This window comes from Pyrgilauda ruficollis, unplaced genomic scaffold (genome assembly GCF_017590135.1).
Source record: "Pyrgilauda ruficollis isolate IOZ18807 unplaced genomic scaffold, ASM1759013v1 scaffold153, whole genome shotgun sequence".
NCBI lineage: Eukaryota > Metazoa > Chordata > Aves > Passeriformes > Passeridae > Pyrgilauda > Pyrgilauda ruficollis.
The window spans coordinates 856,204-872,172 of NW_024513988.1; the positions used below are offsets into that span (position 1 = coordinate 856,204).

Genomic DNA, 15,969 nt, shown 5'->3' on the forward strand with positions numbered 1-15,969 from the left:
GAAGTTTTTAAGTTCTTCAAAGCATAATCACTCTCTTGATCCTTTTGTAGCTGGTAGGAGTATATCTAGCTGAGTTGAAAATAAATGAAAATTGATTTTTATTTTGCTGTTCCTTGGTATAAAAGTCCTTTATAACAGTTGAAAAGAATCTGACACAACCATGGACTTTTGTTAGGACTAGGACTTTTGTTAAAAATACATTGGTCTCAAACGATTTTGTGAATAAATTATGTTAATTGTGTCTTTGTAATTGGCATTCTCTTGTGCATCCTGTGTTTGGATTTATGGAGGTTAATTGGGGGAATGTGCTGTGGAAGGGTAAACCAGATACAGGGAGTTGTACTTTTATCCTGAAGTCTTTCCGCCATGGTCTGAGGAATTCCCCAGCCACGACCATCCTGGCTGCAGAGGCTGCACTGTTTCAAGTGACTAAATAAAATTATAAACAAACTATTATACTGTAAATAATTATGTATATATTAATAATTACATAAAAGTGTAACTGTGCTTTAGGAAAGCATTTTATAATAATGTTATTTTAAGAAATAACAAAAGATGGCATTTCTCAGATTCTGTCTGACCAGCCAGTATCTTCTGCCTGCCCCTGTCAAAACTGGGCTGTGGTCACTGGCACAAAACATGAAGGCAAAGGCAGAAATCCAGGGTAGGCTGTTGGTCCCCTGATGATAAAATACAAGAATAAAACCTTACAAACGTCTCAACGAGCAGCCTCAGTGCATTGGCTGTGGCTCTGCTCCCTGCAAGAGGCTTTTTGACACATCATTCTCCAAGGTAAGGTGCAATGTTCTGATTGGTGCACCTCCTACTCCAAAATATTTGTGGGTTTGAATTCTCTCAAGATTAGGTGAACCACAGCAGAATGATTGACTGCATCACTTTATTTCAACAACTGTTCAAAAATAAATAATGTTTAAAAATTAAAATGAATTCAGTATTTATTGATTTGCAGTTATATTTTGGCAATGCATCAAAAATTCTAGCATCAAATTGCTACAAAAGCAGGGAATAATAAAACAGTGCATTGGCTTTGCATTATATATTATTTTATTGGGTTCTTATTGGCACCTGTGAATCAGGACTACTTTTTTTTAAACATCTTCTGTTCTTTCCCCAACAAGTAAATCTCTATTAGTCACTTCCTATTGTTCAGGAAACGAGATGAACTTTTCATTTTTGTAGGCTGGCACTTTGCTGCAGCTTGAATAGGTTTCTTTCTCTGTGCCCAGAGACTTAAGCCTTCCTTATCTGAAAAAAACTTCACAAAAACTTCCATGTTTAGAGCTCCCTTTACCCAATACCGTGCTGCTCAGGCAATGAAACATGGAGAAATGTTTGTCTGCCACAAGTCTGTGGTACCTAGTTGCCTGTAGTAATTTTTCACAGCTTCAAATGCAGTGCATTGTCTATTTATTTATTATTTATTATAATGAACAAACTTGCAGTGCCCTACCTGTAAGTGTGACAAATGAGGGTCAAAGAAGGCCCTGAGCTTCAGTGGATAGCAAACATCCTGCATTTCCACCTGCTAGCACAGAATTTGATGTAGAACAGGCTAAAGTTCAATAATCTCATGACTCAAATTGACTTTTTGAATCACTTGTAACACTGTATTACTTATACTTCTGAGTCTGAGTACCATGGACATCAGTTTGTCTTTGGCTGTTCCTACGGAAATCAAGCCAAAAAAAAAGAATTAAGTTGTTCTAATACACTTCTATTGAGTAAAAGAATATCAAAATACTTGATTCTTGGTAGAAAATTATACTTTATATACAGTAGAAAATTTCAGTTTGTCTTTGGCTGTTCCTATGGAAATCAAGCCAAAAAAAAGAATTATTTTAAGTTGTTCTAATACACTTCTATTGAGTAAAAGAATATCAAAATACTTGATTCTTAGTAGAAAATTATACTTTACATACAGTAGAAAATTATGTTGGATCTCTCAGCAGTTTGCTGCAGGCAGTAGGAAAAAACCACTTATTACTCTGAAAATGAATTTATGTTTTCATTTCATGGCAATGAGAAATGCCAGCTGCTATAATGAACAGCTCATAGAAGACATCACAAGAAAACTTCAACCACATGTGCTCTTCAAGCCGTGTGTCCCACAGGAACAGCCAAGGACAGCGTTCAGGTGTTCAGCCATGGTCATGTGCAAGGCCTGTGCTCAGTTAACCCACAGAAACAAATCTGACCAGTCTGGGCCTTGAAATGACACAGTAAAAAAAGGAGAATTGTTGAAGAGAGACATGAAGCTCCTGGAGTGGGTCCAGCTGAGGGCAGTGAGGATGACTGGGGGACTGGAGAATCTGTTGCAAGGAAAAGCAGAGGCAGCTGGTCCTGTTCAGGCTGGGGAAGAGGACAGAGAGGGGATCTCATCCACGGGTATAAATGTAGCCATGATATTTTATGAAAAATCCTTTGCTAGGATTTTTCTCCTGAGGAGCTGAGGAGCCTCAGGAGAGAAACGTAAACAATAAATGTGTGCTGCTGTGGAATGCACCAGGTGCATCTGTGATCGGTGCATGTTGGTTGTTTCCAATTAATGGCCAATCACAGATGCAGCTGGCTCAGGAGTCAGGAGTCTGTTATTCATTCCGTGCTTGTTCTTTCTAGCCTTCTGATGAATCCTTTTCTCTCTATTCTTTTAGTATAGTTTTAATGTATCATTTTAATATAATATATATCATAATATAATAAACCAGCCTTCTGAAACATGAAGTCAAGATTCTTGTCTCTCCACTCATCCTGGGAGCACCTCACAAAGCATTCACCACATATAAATATCCACAGCCAAGAGCACAGAGCCACGCTCTTCTCAGTGGTTCCAAGCAATGGGACAGGAATGGGCAGAAGCTGATCCACAGCAGGTTCCACCTGAACCCGAGGAAGAGCTTCCACTGTGCTGTGACCACACACTGAACAGCTTGCCCAGAGAGGCTGTGGAGTCTCCCTCACTGAGATATTCCAGACCCATCTGGCCACAATCCTGTGCCATTGCTCTGAGATGGCCCTGCTTGGGCACAGAGGCTGGACCAGGTGTCCACTGTGTGTCCTTCCAGCCGGCCCCTGGGATTTTGGGAAATCCAGCATTTTGTGCTCTGTCACCAGGGACATGTCCTGCTGCCAGGAGCGCAGGTGGTGCTGCCAGTGCTGCAGGAGGTGTCAGGGCTGCTCTCTGTGTGGCAGAGCACAGTTCCCCATGCAGGACCAGTGGTGCTCTCACAGCAGGCCCCTGTCCTGTAGCACCAGTTCTGTGCAGCATTTCCACCCTTCCCACAGCAGCCACTTTCCTATGGATACTGCCAGTCTTATCTGGAGTACTGTGTCCAGTTCTGGGCTCCTCAGTACAATACAGTCGTGGATTTACCAGAGAGGGTCCAGTGGCAGGTCACAAAGACAGTGAGGGGTCTGGAGCGTCTCTGCTAAAAAGGAGAAACTGCAGGCACTGAACTTGTTCAGTCTGGAGAACAGCAGAGGGGATATCATCAATGCACATAAACATCTCAAAGACAGTGCCAAGAGGATGGTGACCTCTTTTCGGTCATGCCCAGGGACCGGGTGAAGAGCACTGGCTTAAACTAAAACACCAGAAGTTCCACCTCGGCATGAGGAAGAGCTCCTTCCCACTGAACGTGGCAGCGCACTGGAGCAGACATCCCAAAGCCACCCGAGCGCGTTCCTGTGCTACCTGCTCCGGGTGGCCTCGGCAGGGGGATCGGACCGGGCGGTCTCCAGAGGTCTCCTCTACCCCTGGCGATCACTCCGGGGAGCGCAGCGGCGCCGGGGCCGTGCCGGGGCGGTCGCGGTCCGTTCTGCCCAGCGCGGGCACCGCCCGGGCCGTGGGCGCGGCTCCGCCCCGCGGGCTCCGAGCGCCGCGGGCGCGCCCGGCGCGGCAGATGCGCGGAGCCGGCGCTCGCCATGGCCACGGTGCGGGAGAAGGCGGCGGCTCTGAGCCTCAGCGCCGTCTGCAGCCCCGCCGCCAAGCCGCCGGGTACGGCCGGGCACCGGCACCGGGGGCCGCGGGGAGCGGGACGGGGGACTGGGAATGGGAGCGGGAGGAGCGGGTTGCCCGCAGCCCGGGATCGGCTGGACGGATGAGACGGTTCTGCCGCTGTGGGATGCGGGTTCCCGCCGGCGGCAGCTGCGCTCGGCGCCTTTCCCGGCTCCGGGAGTTTAAAACTTGGCCGCGCTCCGGCGCCGGGAGCCGCTTCCGCAGGGATCCCGTCCCGGCTGCGCGCCCGCTCCTCCGGCAGCAGCGGCGGCTTCGGGCCGGGCGGCAGCGCCGGGGATCCGCGGGGCCCTGCCCTTCCCTACCTTACCCTGCCCTGCCCGGCCCGGCCCGGTCCGGCCCGGCGGGTGCCAGGGAGGCTCGGGCAGCTCCGGGGCCCCAGCGCGGCTTAGGAGCAGGTGCCTCGCTAGCGCAGCGTAAGCGGTGAAAGGGCGCTCGCTGGGAACTGGCTTTGCCCTTTTTGCTTCCCTACCTTGAGCGCCCTAACTTTGTGAAAACTTGTCTTAATGCTACACTTCATACCGCTTCCCTCAGAAAACATCCGAAGGCTGTGTGTGTGTAAGGAAGCGCTGATAAGGCTGTGAGTAGTAGCTAAAGCATTGCAGGCTATACGTGTTTGTGTTTATTCTAGCGACAGAAGGCAGCGTTGCTGTATGTTTGGTGATGTCGGGTTTGGGGTTCTTTCTTCCCAAAGAGCATAGCTGGCTATTGGAATGTAGGGCAGGAAGTGAATTCTGTGTTCGTTGTGTTTGTTCTGCCTTCCTGAAGGTGTCATCTGGTTCAAGTGCCAGCAGTTGTGTACCTGGTCCGTCTTGTTCTTTTAAAGCTTTGGAAGCTGGAGGTTCTGGGAGATTTCTACCTTGGCTGGTTCCATGCTGTGTATTAAAAAGCTGCTTTGCGTTACTTTCCGTGAATCTTTTCAGAAAGAAAAGATGCTGTCTTTCTGAACTGTTGGTGTGTTCAAATGGTGTTGTGTTCTTTGCTTTCCCTCCCTCTTCCCAGTCTTTACTGCCCCTCTACCTTTCCTTTTCCCCTTGTTCATTTGCCAATTCCTGGGCTTTCTTACAGCTGGGGATCAGCTGAAAACTGATTGGTGATTTGGTGCCCCAAATTGGAATACAGCTCTCTAACTAAAGCCTCTTCAGACTAAACAGAGCAGAGAAAACCACCTCCTGCATCTCTGTGGAAAACGTTCATGGTAATATGTTCCAGAAGGAGTTGCATGTTGTTGTTTTTTTCAAACACTGCATCGCACTGTTAATTCATTTGGTTTGAGGTCTGTCACAATCCCAGCTGGCTTTCTGTAGGATTGCTGCCAACTCCTCCTTCCATATTTTGTCCTCAGCTTTTGATTTCTCTCTTCTTCCTCTGCTTTAACTCTTAGTAGATTATTCATCTGACTTACTGAAAAACATGCTCTAATTCTAGCTTCCCTGATGGCTGCAGCTCTCCCCAGTTGGGTGCCACCTGCTTAAAAACAAACTTCGTGTGTTTTTGAGTCCTTGTGGAGGCTGAGTGTAGCCTCAGGTCAAGCTGTTGGCTGCTGGCATTTTGTTCTAATCAGACTGGTAAATGAGTAATAGTTCAGTGGTTTCACTGGGGGAGGGAAGGCAGACTGGCTCACGGAAGTGGCGTTGGGTGACAGAGCTGAGGTCTCCGCTGGAGCCGTGGTGGCCAAGGGCTGTCTGCGGGGATCAGTGTGGAGTGAGTGGCACCTCCAGAGAATCCATGGATTCTTAGTGGTGTGCTAAGCACGGATGTTAGGTAGCTTGTGTGTATGTACAGTCCTGTAGCAAGCAGGGTCCTGAGGTGTCTCTTCATCCCTGCTTCCCTCTTCCCTGCCTGATGGTGTTAGTGGAGGAACCGGGGTGTTACGAGTGCACGCAGCTGGTCTGTGGTTGTGGGACCTGTGTGCTTAGCAGTGGCTCTGCAAGGGTAACCACTGGGTGACCGAGGGACACACGAAAGGACAAAGGGAGAGGCTGAAAAAACAGGAACTCCTGCTTGCAGAGCTTTAGGCTGGTGTAGCGAGGGGAACCACCAAAGAGAGAGAGGGAGACGGTGGTGCTGAGCAGGCAGACTTGCCGAGGAAGTAACACAGTGTTAATGCCTGAGCAACCCGAGCCAAAGTGGAAGTCTCAAAGATTTTTAAATCCTTAGGAGGCTGATGAAAGCTAGAAGCCAGAAAGGGGGCTGTTCTCTGTGGCTGCAGCATGAATTCAGGCTTTGTCTGTGTTCTCAGGCTTCAGCCTGGCGCAGAAGCCGTTTGGAGCGACCTTCGTCTGGGGCAGCATTATCAGCGCTCTGCAAACGCAAGTGGAAGTGAAGAAGCGCCGCCAGAACCTCAAGAGTTACCACGACTGCTTCATTGGCTCAGATGCAGTGGATGTTGTCTTTTCCCACCTTCTGCAGAACAAGTACTTTGGGGACGTGGATATTCCCCGGGCGAAGGTGGTGCGGGTGTGCCAGGCGCTGATGGATTGCAAAGTGTTTGAGGCTGTCTCAACGAGGGTCTTCGGCAAAGACAAACGCTCCGTGTTTGAGGACAGCAGCAGCAGCCTCTACAGATTCACAAACGCCTCGAACCAGCCAGAGCTTGAGAAAGATTACCAGCAGTCTATCCCACAGAGGTTAGTACGTGGAGGTGAAGAGAAATTTTTTGCAAGAGGAAAATATTTTGTGTCCTGGGGGAGAGAAAAGAAGACTTGTGCATTTACGGGGTAAAAATAGACACTGCGTAGATGTTTGTGAAGATGTGGGTGGAAGACAGGTAGGAAAGAGCAATTTGAAGAGAGTAAACCACACAGCCTACATGGTTGCTTGTTTTCTCTGTCTGTTATCACCTTGCCTTGGGGGAGGGAGGTGAGAGGGTAGAAATTAAGTGCATTTACATGCTGATCTAAATCAATATAACCAGCTGGAATTCAGGTGCATCAAACAGGCTAATGCAACAGGGCAATCTTAGTCACTGCACACCCAGCTCTGGCATAAACCAGTAACCCATGCACCTTCTAAGAAAAAAATGTTTTCCCCTTTCGCCTTCTTTGCTTTGCTACACTTCCAGCTTAGCTCTTTTTTTAGGTGTTTCTTTATGCATGTATGACTTGTCCCCAGCAGCTGTTCTGCTGTTATGCTATTGCACTCCATCCTAGGACCAGAGGGAAGCGCAATGGTGAGGTTTTGTTTCCCTGCCCTTTTAGGAGTGGGCACAGAAAACTCTGGTGCTAACTTACCCCACACAAAGCAGAACGTGCAGATGCCACTTTGCCAAATAACTTTCCTTCAATGGTTTTTGCTCAGTGATCATCTCTTCACCTACTTTGACATATTCTTACAAGAAACCACATGGATGAATTTAATGCAGTAGTTTTAGCAATGTGCACTTTTGAAAATCGTAAATAGTATTGACCCAAAATTCCTTATTTGATTGACATGTTCATGTGAGTAGCAAATGTGAATTTGAGTGCATCAACCCTGATGAAAAAAGTAGAGGAACAGAGGTTAAAAATATTTCCTTTGTCCTGCTTCTCCCCTCTTTCCCACTAGCTCTAGTTCTGTCCTGAAGCATACCAAGACTTTCTTTAAAAAGATAATTCACGAGAAATTAAAACCACTTTAATTATATGTGGTACTTAAAAATATTTCCATCACAAGAGCTGTTACAGTAAGACTTAGAATATATTGAACAAACAGTCATTAAACAGGATTATTCCTGTTTTATTAGTGTAGAATGAAGGTGATTTTCTTCTGGACAGGGCACAGATCCATTGGGTTACATTTCTTCATTTAGTGAAAGGAACAGCTCTATCAATACATGCATATTCATGTCAAAGATAGTGGACATCAAAAAGATTTTACAGTGCCCTAAAACAAAGAAACTGTGGGAATTGAAATCATACAGCTGTGCTTGGAGGAACAGTAATTTTGTGGCTGGAGTGGTTCTGTTACATGCAAATAATTTTTGAAGGTATGATACATTCTGCTGAGTGACTTGGACAGAGGAAGTGTCAGGCAGGGGAGATGAGGAGGATTATGTAAATATCTATACAGGAGAGAATTTTTGATCTTGGCACAGTTACCCACATCTGCATGTTGCATGATATATTTGGTTATCCATATATATGGTTATAGATATATATCTATAAAAACTGTTTTAATCTCAGATATGAGAACAGCACGTTGCTCTACTCTACCCCATTCAAACCAGAAAGCTTGGAGGATCTTTGGGAAAACCTCAGTCTAAAGCCTGCGAGCAGCCCTCAAGTAAACATCTCGGACAGCTTGTCCCGTCGAGGTAAGCCAAGTCATGTCACAGCCACTTGTCTGTGGGAGAAGGAAGGTACATCTGCAGGACTGGGAAGACTTATGTCCCTCAGGCTGGAGAGGGAGGCAAACTGACACTCACCGTATTTTGGTTTGAGCACCAGGTCATGAAAAGGCAAATTATATTTGTTGCAGACTTGCCTTTTGCCTTTTTATTTCATCAGACAGCAGGCATTATCTCTTGATCGAAATAAATCAGCATTGACCTTTGTGGAGAAGAATATCCAATGTAAAGAGCTTGATTTGAGTTAGAAATATTCATAATACTCAGTTACCTGCACTACTTGTGTGCTTGTTTTAGTCAGGGCAAATAGTCTGCTGTTAGCTGGAAGTGAATTGTGTATCTGCACATCCAGCACTCCTTCAGTATTGTGTGAAACTATTCCGGACAATTCAGGGCTTGTCTTTCAGACCAAACGATGATTTAATGTGTTTTTTTCCTTTGGGTAAAAGTGCTAATGCATCCTAGAAACTGGGGTTTCATCATAGGGAAATATTCAAGGGAGCTGTGATAAGGAGAGTGTCACTGTTGCACTTTTTTTTTTCATCCCTTATCTAGAACGAAGATTGTTTGCAAATTAGAGCACAAAGAGTGTAAGGCACTTCAGACTTATCCGAAAAGCAGTTCTCTCACACTTGTAGCTAACTAAACAAATGGGTAATTCTTGCCTTTTTGTGGTGATAAAAGGCACTTCAAGCTGTTAAGAGCTACATGCTTTGCTACTGCAAGTGTCTACTTTGGTAAAATCAATCTGTTAGGTTAGGCCTGATGGGAGGAAGGGGAGTTATCTTCCTTGTGATCAGTTTTTGCACATGCTGAGTCTCCATGTGTGCTTTGTGTATCCACCCTGCCCAGTTATTAATGAAGTGTGGCGAGAACAAACAATTGCTCGCCTGCTGCAGCTGGTCGACCTCCCTCTCCTGGAGTCTCTGCTGGAGCACCAGGAGATCAGACCTCAGCTGCCAGAGCCCAGGAAAGCAGCTGGATATGTCATCACCAGCAACTACCTGGACAGAGAGATCCTCAAGGCTTTCAGTGACTCGCAGTAAGTGATCATTGCTGTCCTCTGCAGCTCTGAAATACTTGCTGCTTTCAGGGGAGTGTAAAGCACAGTTGGTCTTTGGGGGGATGTGGCAAATGTAGCAGTCTCAATCCTGCAGAAAGTCCTGAGGCTGCAAGAGCAGGCATTTTTTTGTCTGTTGGACTTGACTGGAATAACTGGTAAATAACAATTGCTTAGTGAGAACGTCTGCTGAACACTGGGATGGTTTTTGAATGCAATGACAGTAGTTGATGGTATTCAGAGGGGAAATTCTTTGCTGCATTGAGGGAAGAATAGAGGGTTTGTAATCATGAAAGTTTTTCCTGGAGACATTGCTTGTGAGGAACTGGTTTAGTTCCTCCTACTGTATTAAAAGAGCTAAGAATGTTGAGCTTGAAACTGTGCATAGAGTTGAAAACATTCTCAGAAAAACTTGTACCAGTCTGAATCAGATCAAGGTTCATGTTTCTGTTTATCTAGTGATAATTGTGTCCTTATCTAACAGTAGAGGACATGATTGACTTTGGGTTTTACTGCTTGGGACTGTTTACTTGTGGGTTACTAATTTTTCATCTTGATTAAATACATAACAAAGAGGCTTATGACTGTGATCTGCCCGAGTGTGTCAGGTGAAGTGTCTTGTGTGTGTGAATTTCTAGTGGGTTTTAGTGCCCACACACGCAGTTTTCACTGTGATGAAGGAACCAGTCTGCCTGCCCTCTGTGGAAAGCATTGCAGCCAGCTCTGCAGGGCACCCACAATTCAAGGTACAAACCCAAACCCCTCTGTCTTCCAGGACAGACGAGTGGCTCTCGGCAGCAATTGATTGCTTGGAATATCTTCCTGATCATATGGTGGTGGATATTAGCAGGAACCTGCCTGATCAGCCAGACAAAGCAGATTCCTGGAAACTGCTGCTGTTTGAAAACATTGGGAGATACTACAGCCAAAAAAAGGAGCCACTCTTAAGCCATGCATCTGAAATTCTTTTAGGAATTGCAGAACTATTAGGTAAGTCAAATAGAGCTGTGTTCCAATGCTTATGTGAGATATGTACTAAGAAACTGAGTGCTTACCTCAGGAGCCGAAATTAAAAGCTGATTTCTACAAGTGGTGTTTTGGTTTTGTTTGTTTGGGGGTTTTATGTATGATTGTTTTGTGGGTGGTTTTCTCATTTCTAGTCATAAAGACTGTTCTTTGGCATTTTGGTTCTTACTGTATGCAGTTCTGTAATCATTGTTCAGGTCTGTGTAGAATGGCTATGAAATCAGAGTGCTGTAATTTCACGGTACTAGTTGGTATTCATGGAAGTCAGATATCCATGGGAAATGAAATATAAATATAGCCTAATACTAAATATTTAGGCTGTAAGAGCTAAACTGAAAGCTGTGTGGATGCTTGGTACCCCACTGACAACTTTTACTATTTTCTTCTTTACTAATTTCTTAAATTTTGCTTGGACAGCATTTTAGAAAGCTTTTGATGTTTCAGTTCTCATAATTTTATCCCAGATCTCCGTATTTTTCACAAATTCTCTGCCTTGATTATTCTCCGTGTTCCATGTTAGCTGGAATACTTTGCATTTATATCTCATTCTTCCTCTCTACATGATAAAGGATATTAGTACAACCTACTTCATTTAAACAATTCACAACTCTAAAATGGCTATTCTGCATAGTAAGGCAAATTAAAACTTAGCAAAGTTCTACAAAGTAATTTGCAATTAATTTATCAAACTCGCCTATGCATCTAGCACATATTCCTCAGTTTTTGTGAGGTCTTTATTACCACAAGCAGAGGTAATATTTTTTTTAATGGAACCATTTTCCTTTTTCAGTATTTCTCACCCCCTTTAAGATGGCTGAACTGTAATTGAACTTAATTACAAGAGAGCTTTAATGCCAGGCTGAAGGGCTGTGTGTGGGATGTTGCCAGAGGCTCTGCAAGCAGCTCTCCTCAGCCTGGGAGGAGTTTTTGGGAAAATGGATTGCCGTGTTTGGCCTGTTCTGTTTAGAGAGACGGGCATCTCTTCAGTGGCTAATTCAGGTGTTTTGTGGTAGCGTTTATTTAAATGAACATGGCAATGGATCCCTTTCTCTCTCCTCAGTGAATGGGAAGATGGAGCAATCTTTAGAAGCTGTTCAGCTCTATTTGAAGCTCCTAGACAGCCAAGTCAGGGAGGAGTTCAGGAGACTGCTGTACTTCATGGCTGTTGCAGCACATCATTCTGAGCTCAAGCTACAGAAGGAGGTAAATCTGCATTCTCAGTAGTTGTTTTACTCTTCCTGAAATCCAGAGGTCCCAGGTACTGGTCAGAAAAGTTTAAATTTGTGACTACAGGAAAAGCAATGTCTCAGAAGAACAAAGGTGATTCCCTTCTCCTCTTCTGGTGATTATTTCCCTTTGTTCCTTAGAGTGACAACAGGATGGTTGTGAAAAGGACGTTCTCTAAAGCTATTATCAACAATAAAAACCTATCCAGAGGGAAAACTGACCTCCTGATCTTGTTCCTTGTGGACAACCAGAGAGATGTGTTAAAGGTAAGAGCTAGAAAATGCACAGGTTTTGTTTATCTGGTCTGCTCACGGAGAACTGCCTTCTCTAAGCTGCTGTTGCATCTTTGTCCTCTCTTTCTGTTCCAGATCCCAGGGGCACTGCACAAGATGGTCAGCGATAAACTGCTGGCCCTGCAGAAAGGCCAGGATCCCAGCAAGATATCAGGTAACTCTTCCCACTGAGCTTTGTAATCTTGTCATGCCCCCAGATGAGAAATGCAGTGATGCAAAAAAAGTTTGTACCAATGACTGATGTGATCTAAAGGAGGGTGGGTCCCTGGAATCTCGAGGGCAGGTGGAGTGTGGTGATAATCCTCTCCATGTCTCACCTTTCCTTTCAGGTTATACCTTTTGCCAAAAGCTGGATGAGAGAGAGTACCGCTCCAACACAGAGAAGACCACAAAGGATGAGCTGTTATCTCTATTGAAAGCTATTGATGAAGATTCAAAGCTCTCTGACAAAGAGAGAAAGAGGCTGCTAGATCAGTTTCACAGTAGTAATCCAAGCATTTTCATGCAGTATTTTGGAGACAGAGTTACTAATATGTGTAAATATTGATTACTTTGTATACCCCAGCAGTGAAAACACTAATATATTTGTAAATCTTTTATATTCATGTATCTGCCTAATAAAGTTATTTTGTGGAAATGGATACAATTTATGCAATTATTACCAAAGCCAACAGTACCTGAGTTTCACCTTTATTTATAGTTTAGCTTTTCTCATTCTTGATTGCTATAGGACCAAAATAATACTTCCTTTCCCTCCCCAAAAGCCAAGTACTCCCTCTATTCAAGTATCAAAGTCACTGAGATAGAAGACACCATGAATGAAAATTCTCTGCCACCTTTTGCCCCAGCGCTGAATTTTATGCTTTTTTATTTCCTAATTTCCCTTGGATTGTGTGACTATCACATAACATTGACTTTGACTTTGACAGCTGTGTGCTGGGGAGAGCTGAAAAACGTGTTCTGCTTGATACTGCACAGCTTTTCCTCAGGCTTGCCAGCTAACTAACCCGTGTGTGTGACAGATTACTGTGCTGTTTTAAGCTCAAATGGCACCAGATTGAGGAATTGGCTCTCCTGGGCTGGCAAAGTCAGTCTGGATTTTTAAGTCAGTCTGGCTTTGGTTGCCACAGGATGTACTGTTTGTGGCTGGTTATCTTCATCCCTGCAGGGTTTTGCTCTGTCTGTAACTCTTGCTGATGGCATCAGCTGTAATTAGAAAAGTGCTGGAGCGAATGAAGGGCCTTTGGCTTTTCTTGTGGCATTTCTTATTCATGGCTGGTCTACAGTGGAAATACCAAGATTTGCAACTCAGGAACTGCAGTCATATATCTTTATATATATAACATGATCAGACATCTAATTTTGACTCTTGCGGAGTTATCTTTGGAATCATATCACCAAAACTTCATTACAGCTGCTGTTGAAAAAGAAATACCAACCAAATTTTGTTCCATTTAAATTGTTGAGCTCTGTTATTTTATTTAGGAGCAAAAACTAATTTAATTATGACAACAAAGTAGTAATAACTGTTACAGTCACATGTGGTGAGCTGTTCTTAAAAAACACCATCTTGTTGTCAGACTCTCATGTCTCTAATGAGACTAATTAATGCTTCAATGATTACTGGTGTCTGCTGCCAGGGGCCAGAGTCTTTCTCTGAAATGGAGCTGAAGGACTTGGTGTGCAACAGGACAATGTTTTACTGTGTCCTGATGGGGGATGGAAGGCAAAAATGTAAAAAGCTTCTAGTTGATTAGAAAGGCCTTCTAAAAATAATCAGTTCCTGAGAACTAGCAGGGAAGCCTTTATAGTAGTTATAGTTCTTAGTTTTAACTGAAAGGTTTTTATTATGAACGCACTTCTTCAGAAAAATTGGCTTTGCTCGTGCTTTAAAATGTGGGAGTGGAAATCCCAAGTTAGTGGTGGTGTTGGATTGGTTTGCTCTTCAGCAGAAGTATTTTCCCTTTCTACCTCCTGCCTGCTGTAACATCTCGGTTATGAGATTCCTGTCTGGGACAGGAGCTGCTGCCTGCGGGCATGGCCTGCTGCAGAGTGCCAGAGCCCTGCCCTGGGAGCCACCGGGCTGGCCCTGGTGCCAGCTTTGGTCGGGCTGCGGAAAGGCAGCCCGGGCACTCAGAGGTGGGCGCAAGGCACGGTCAGCACGCTCCTTCCTCTTTTTGGGGTGATTTAGGGAATCTGAGTACCTCCGATTCCCCTTTGGAGGAACTGGCGGTCACTCTGTGACCTGTACGAGGTGCCTAAGGACAGCAAGGACGATCCAGGACTGCGTTCCCCGGTTGCTGGGGCGGTTGATCTGTGTGATGGGGCAGACCCCGGCCTATCCATCTCCCCATGGATGTCCGGCCGCGGGCTGCGGGGCGCTCTGCTTGGGCTCGGGGCCCGCTCCTCGCTGCCCAGCGCCGCTGGTGCCCCCGGTGCCGGGACAGCGGCCCCTCAGCCGCTCCGCCGCGGGGCGAGCCCGGGGCCGGCGGGGCCCTCGCTCCGCCCAGTGCCCACTCTGCGTGTGCTCCAGGGCAGCACAGTGAGGTTTATTTAGTGCCCACTCTGTGTGTGCCCCAGGGCAGCACAGTCAGGTTTATTTAGTGCCCACCCTGTGTGTGCTCCAGGGCAGCACAGTCAGGTTTATTTCGTGCCCACCCTGCGTGTGCTCCAGTGAGGTTTGTTTTGTGCAGGTGTTCATCACACGGTTTGAGGACCTGCAATGAAGCTGTGGAGAATGTTTTGTTTAGATTTTAATTTTGTTGCATTTTCCTCTTGCGTTTCTGTTCTCATTAAAAATAAATGCAGGGAAAGTGCCAAGAAGTAGACTTTGCTCTGTTAAGAGTCAGAATTGTTTCTGTGAAAGGAGGGATGACGGTCATGCTTCTGGAAGAGGTATTGTCAAGCTTATTTACCCAGTGGAAAGAGGATATGTTCTAGATGTGTTCTGGCAATAATAGCAGTAATCCATCAGAAAAGAGCAGACCATTGCAAACTAAACAACTAAACCAACAAGTGTGCCTGTTTACATCATCTGCTGAACAGTCATTTGGTAGAATGGCCCAGGAGTTCTAATACCTGTCCTCCATAGCTGAATTTTTCTGAAACAAATGGTAATTAAATGAAACTTGAGCTGGGTTTGAGACTGTAGCTCTTGAGCTGCCATTTTATGGGAGGCAACACTTTAAGGTGTAATCTGTGTGGTAGGAATGGTGGCCTGCTGGGCAAAGCTGGGGCTAGGAATCATCAGACTGATGATCTTGTCCCTGTCATATATCTTCTGTGAGTCCTCAAGCAACTCAAACCTCACTTTCCCTTCTGTAAGTGAGGTTTTTTATATTTCTCTGCTTTTCTCAGGGTAGTGAGGATAAAGTGCAGTGAGAGATTGCAAGGCACTAGGAAGTGTTGTGTGCATTTAAGACAAAAGTGGGGCTTGGTTGAGTCTTCTTTGTGGTTCAGATTTGACTTCAGGAGGATGCTTTGTGGAAGAGAATGGATGGGAAGAACAACCATCTAGTCTGGAATGAGTGTGGAAGTCTTTATGATAATGCTTTTATCCTGGCCAAATTCAACAACAGGTTTCTTCTCTCTCTCTCTTTAACCAGTCCTATTTTATATTTTATATTGCAATGGTTGCTCTGCAACCATTCTTCCATGGTTCTCTGTGAACAGCCCCTTTATTAACAGAGCTCCTCATCCTCCATCCAGAGGTGGAGAGAGTCTAACAGTACCTGTACTGATGCCTGTGTGCCACGGGTGTTGTCCTGTGTTATTCATCCCGAGCTTCTCATGCTGCTTTCTCTTCTAAAATAGAAATGACACAGTGCTGTGGGCAAGTGTTGCGTGCTGTTGTCTCTCATGCATCGAGCAAGATGATGATCCTGAGTCATTGCTGTAGAGCAAAGCTGTTCCTTACATGCCCTGAGCTTTCCAGCTGTCCTGAGGAATCACATTGTGGGATCAATTTAAGCACTGGTGGAGCTGTAGTTATTACAGCTGTTGT

The 15,969-nt window shown here is 45.2% G+C and overlaps 1 protein-coding gene across 1 annotated transcript; it reads left to right on the plus strand.

Annotated features, from left to right (window-relative positions):
- The first annotated feature begins 3,901 nt into the window (after nt 1-3,901).
- On the plus strand, nt 3,902-12,607 carry DEPDC7 (DEP domain containing 7). Its single transcript, XM_041461739.1, has 9 exons — nt 3,902-4,015; nt 6,276-6,663; nt 8,197-8,327; nt 9,213-9,402; nt 10,196-10,410; nt 11,507-11,649; nt 11,814-11,939; nt 12,042-12,120; nt 12,296-12,607. Exons 1-9 carry the CDS (start codon nt 3,943-3,945, stop codon nt 12,511-12,513), a joined length of 1,563 nt encoding a protein of 520 aa, XP_041317673.1. The 5' UTR covers nt 3,902-3,942; the 3' UTR covers nt 12,514-12,607.
- The last annotated feature ends 3,362 nt before the right edge of the window (nt 12,608-15,969 follow it).

What these genes read in the sequence shown, in the direction of transcription:
- DEPDC7 (XM_041461739.1), top strand. Translation starts at nt 3,943, where the DNA reads ATGGCCACGGTGCGGGAGAAGGCGGCGGCTCTGAGCCTCAGCGCCGTC. An exon ending in AGCTCAAGCTACAGAAGGAG is followed by an intron (nt 11,650 to 11,813) that starts GTAAATCTGCAT and finishes TTTGTTCCTTAG; the next exon opens with AGTGACAACAGGATGGTTGT. An exon ending in ACCAGAGAGATGTGTTAAAG is followed by an intron (nt 11,940 to 12,041) that starts GTAAGAGCTAGA and finishes TTTCTGTTCCAG; the next exon opens with ATCCCAGGGGCACTGCACAA.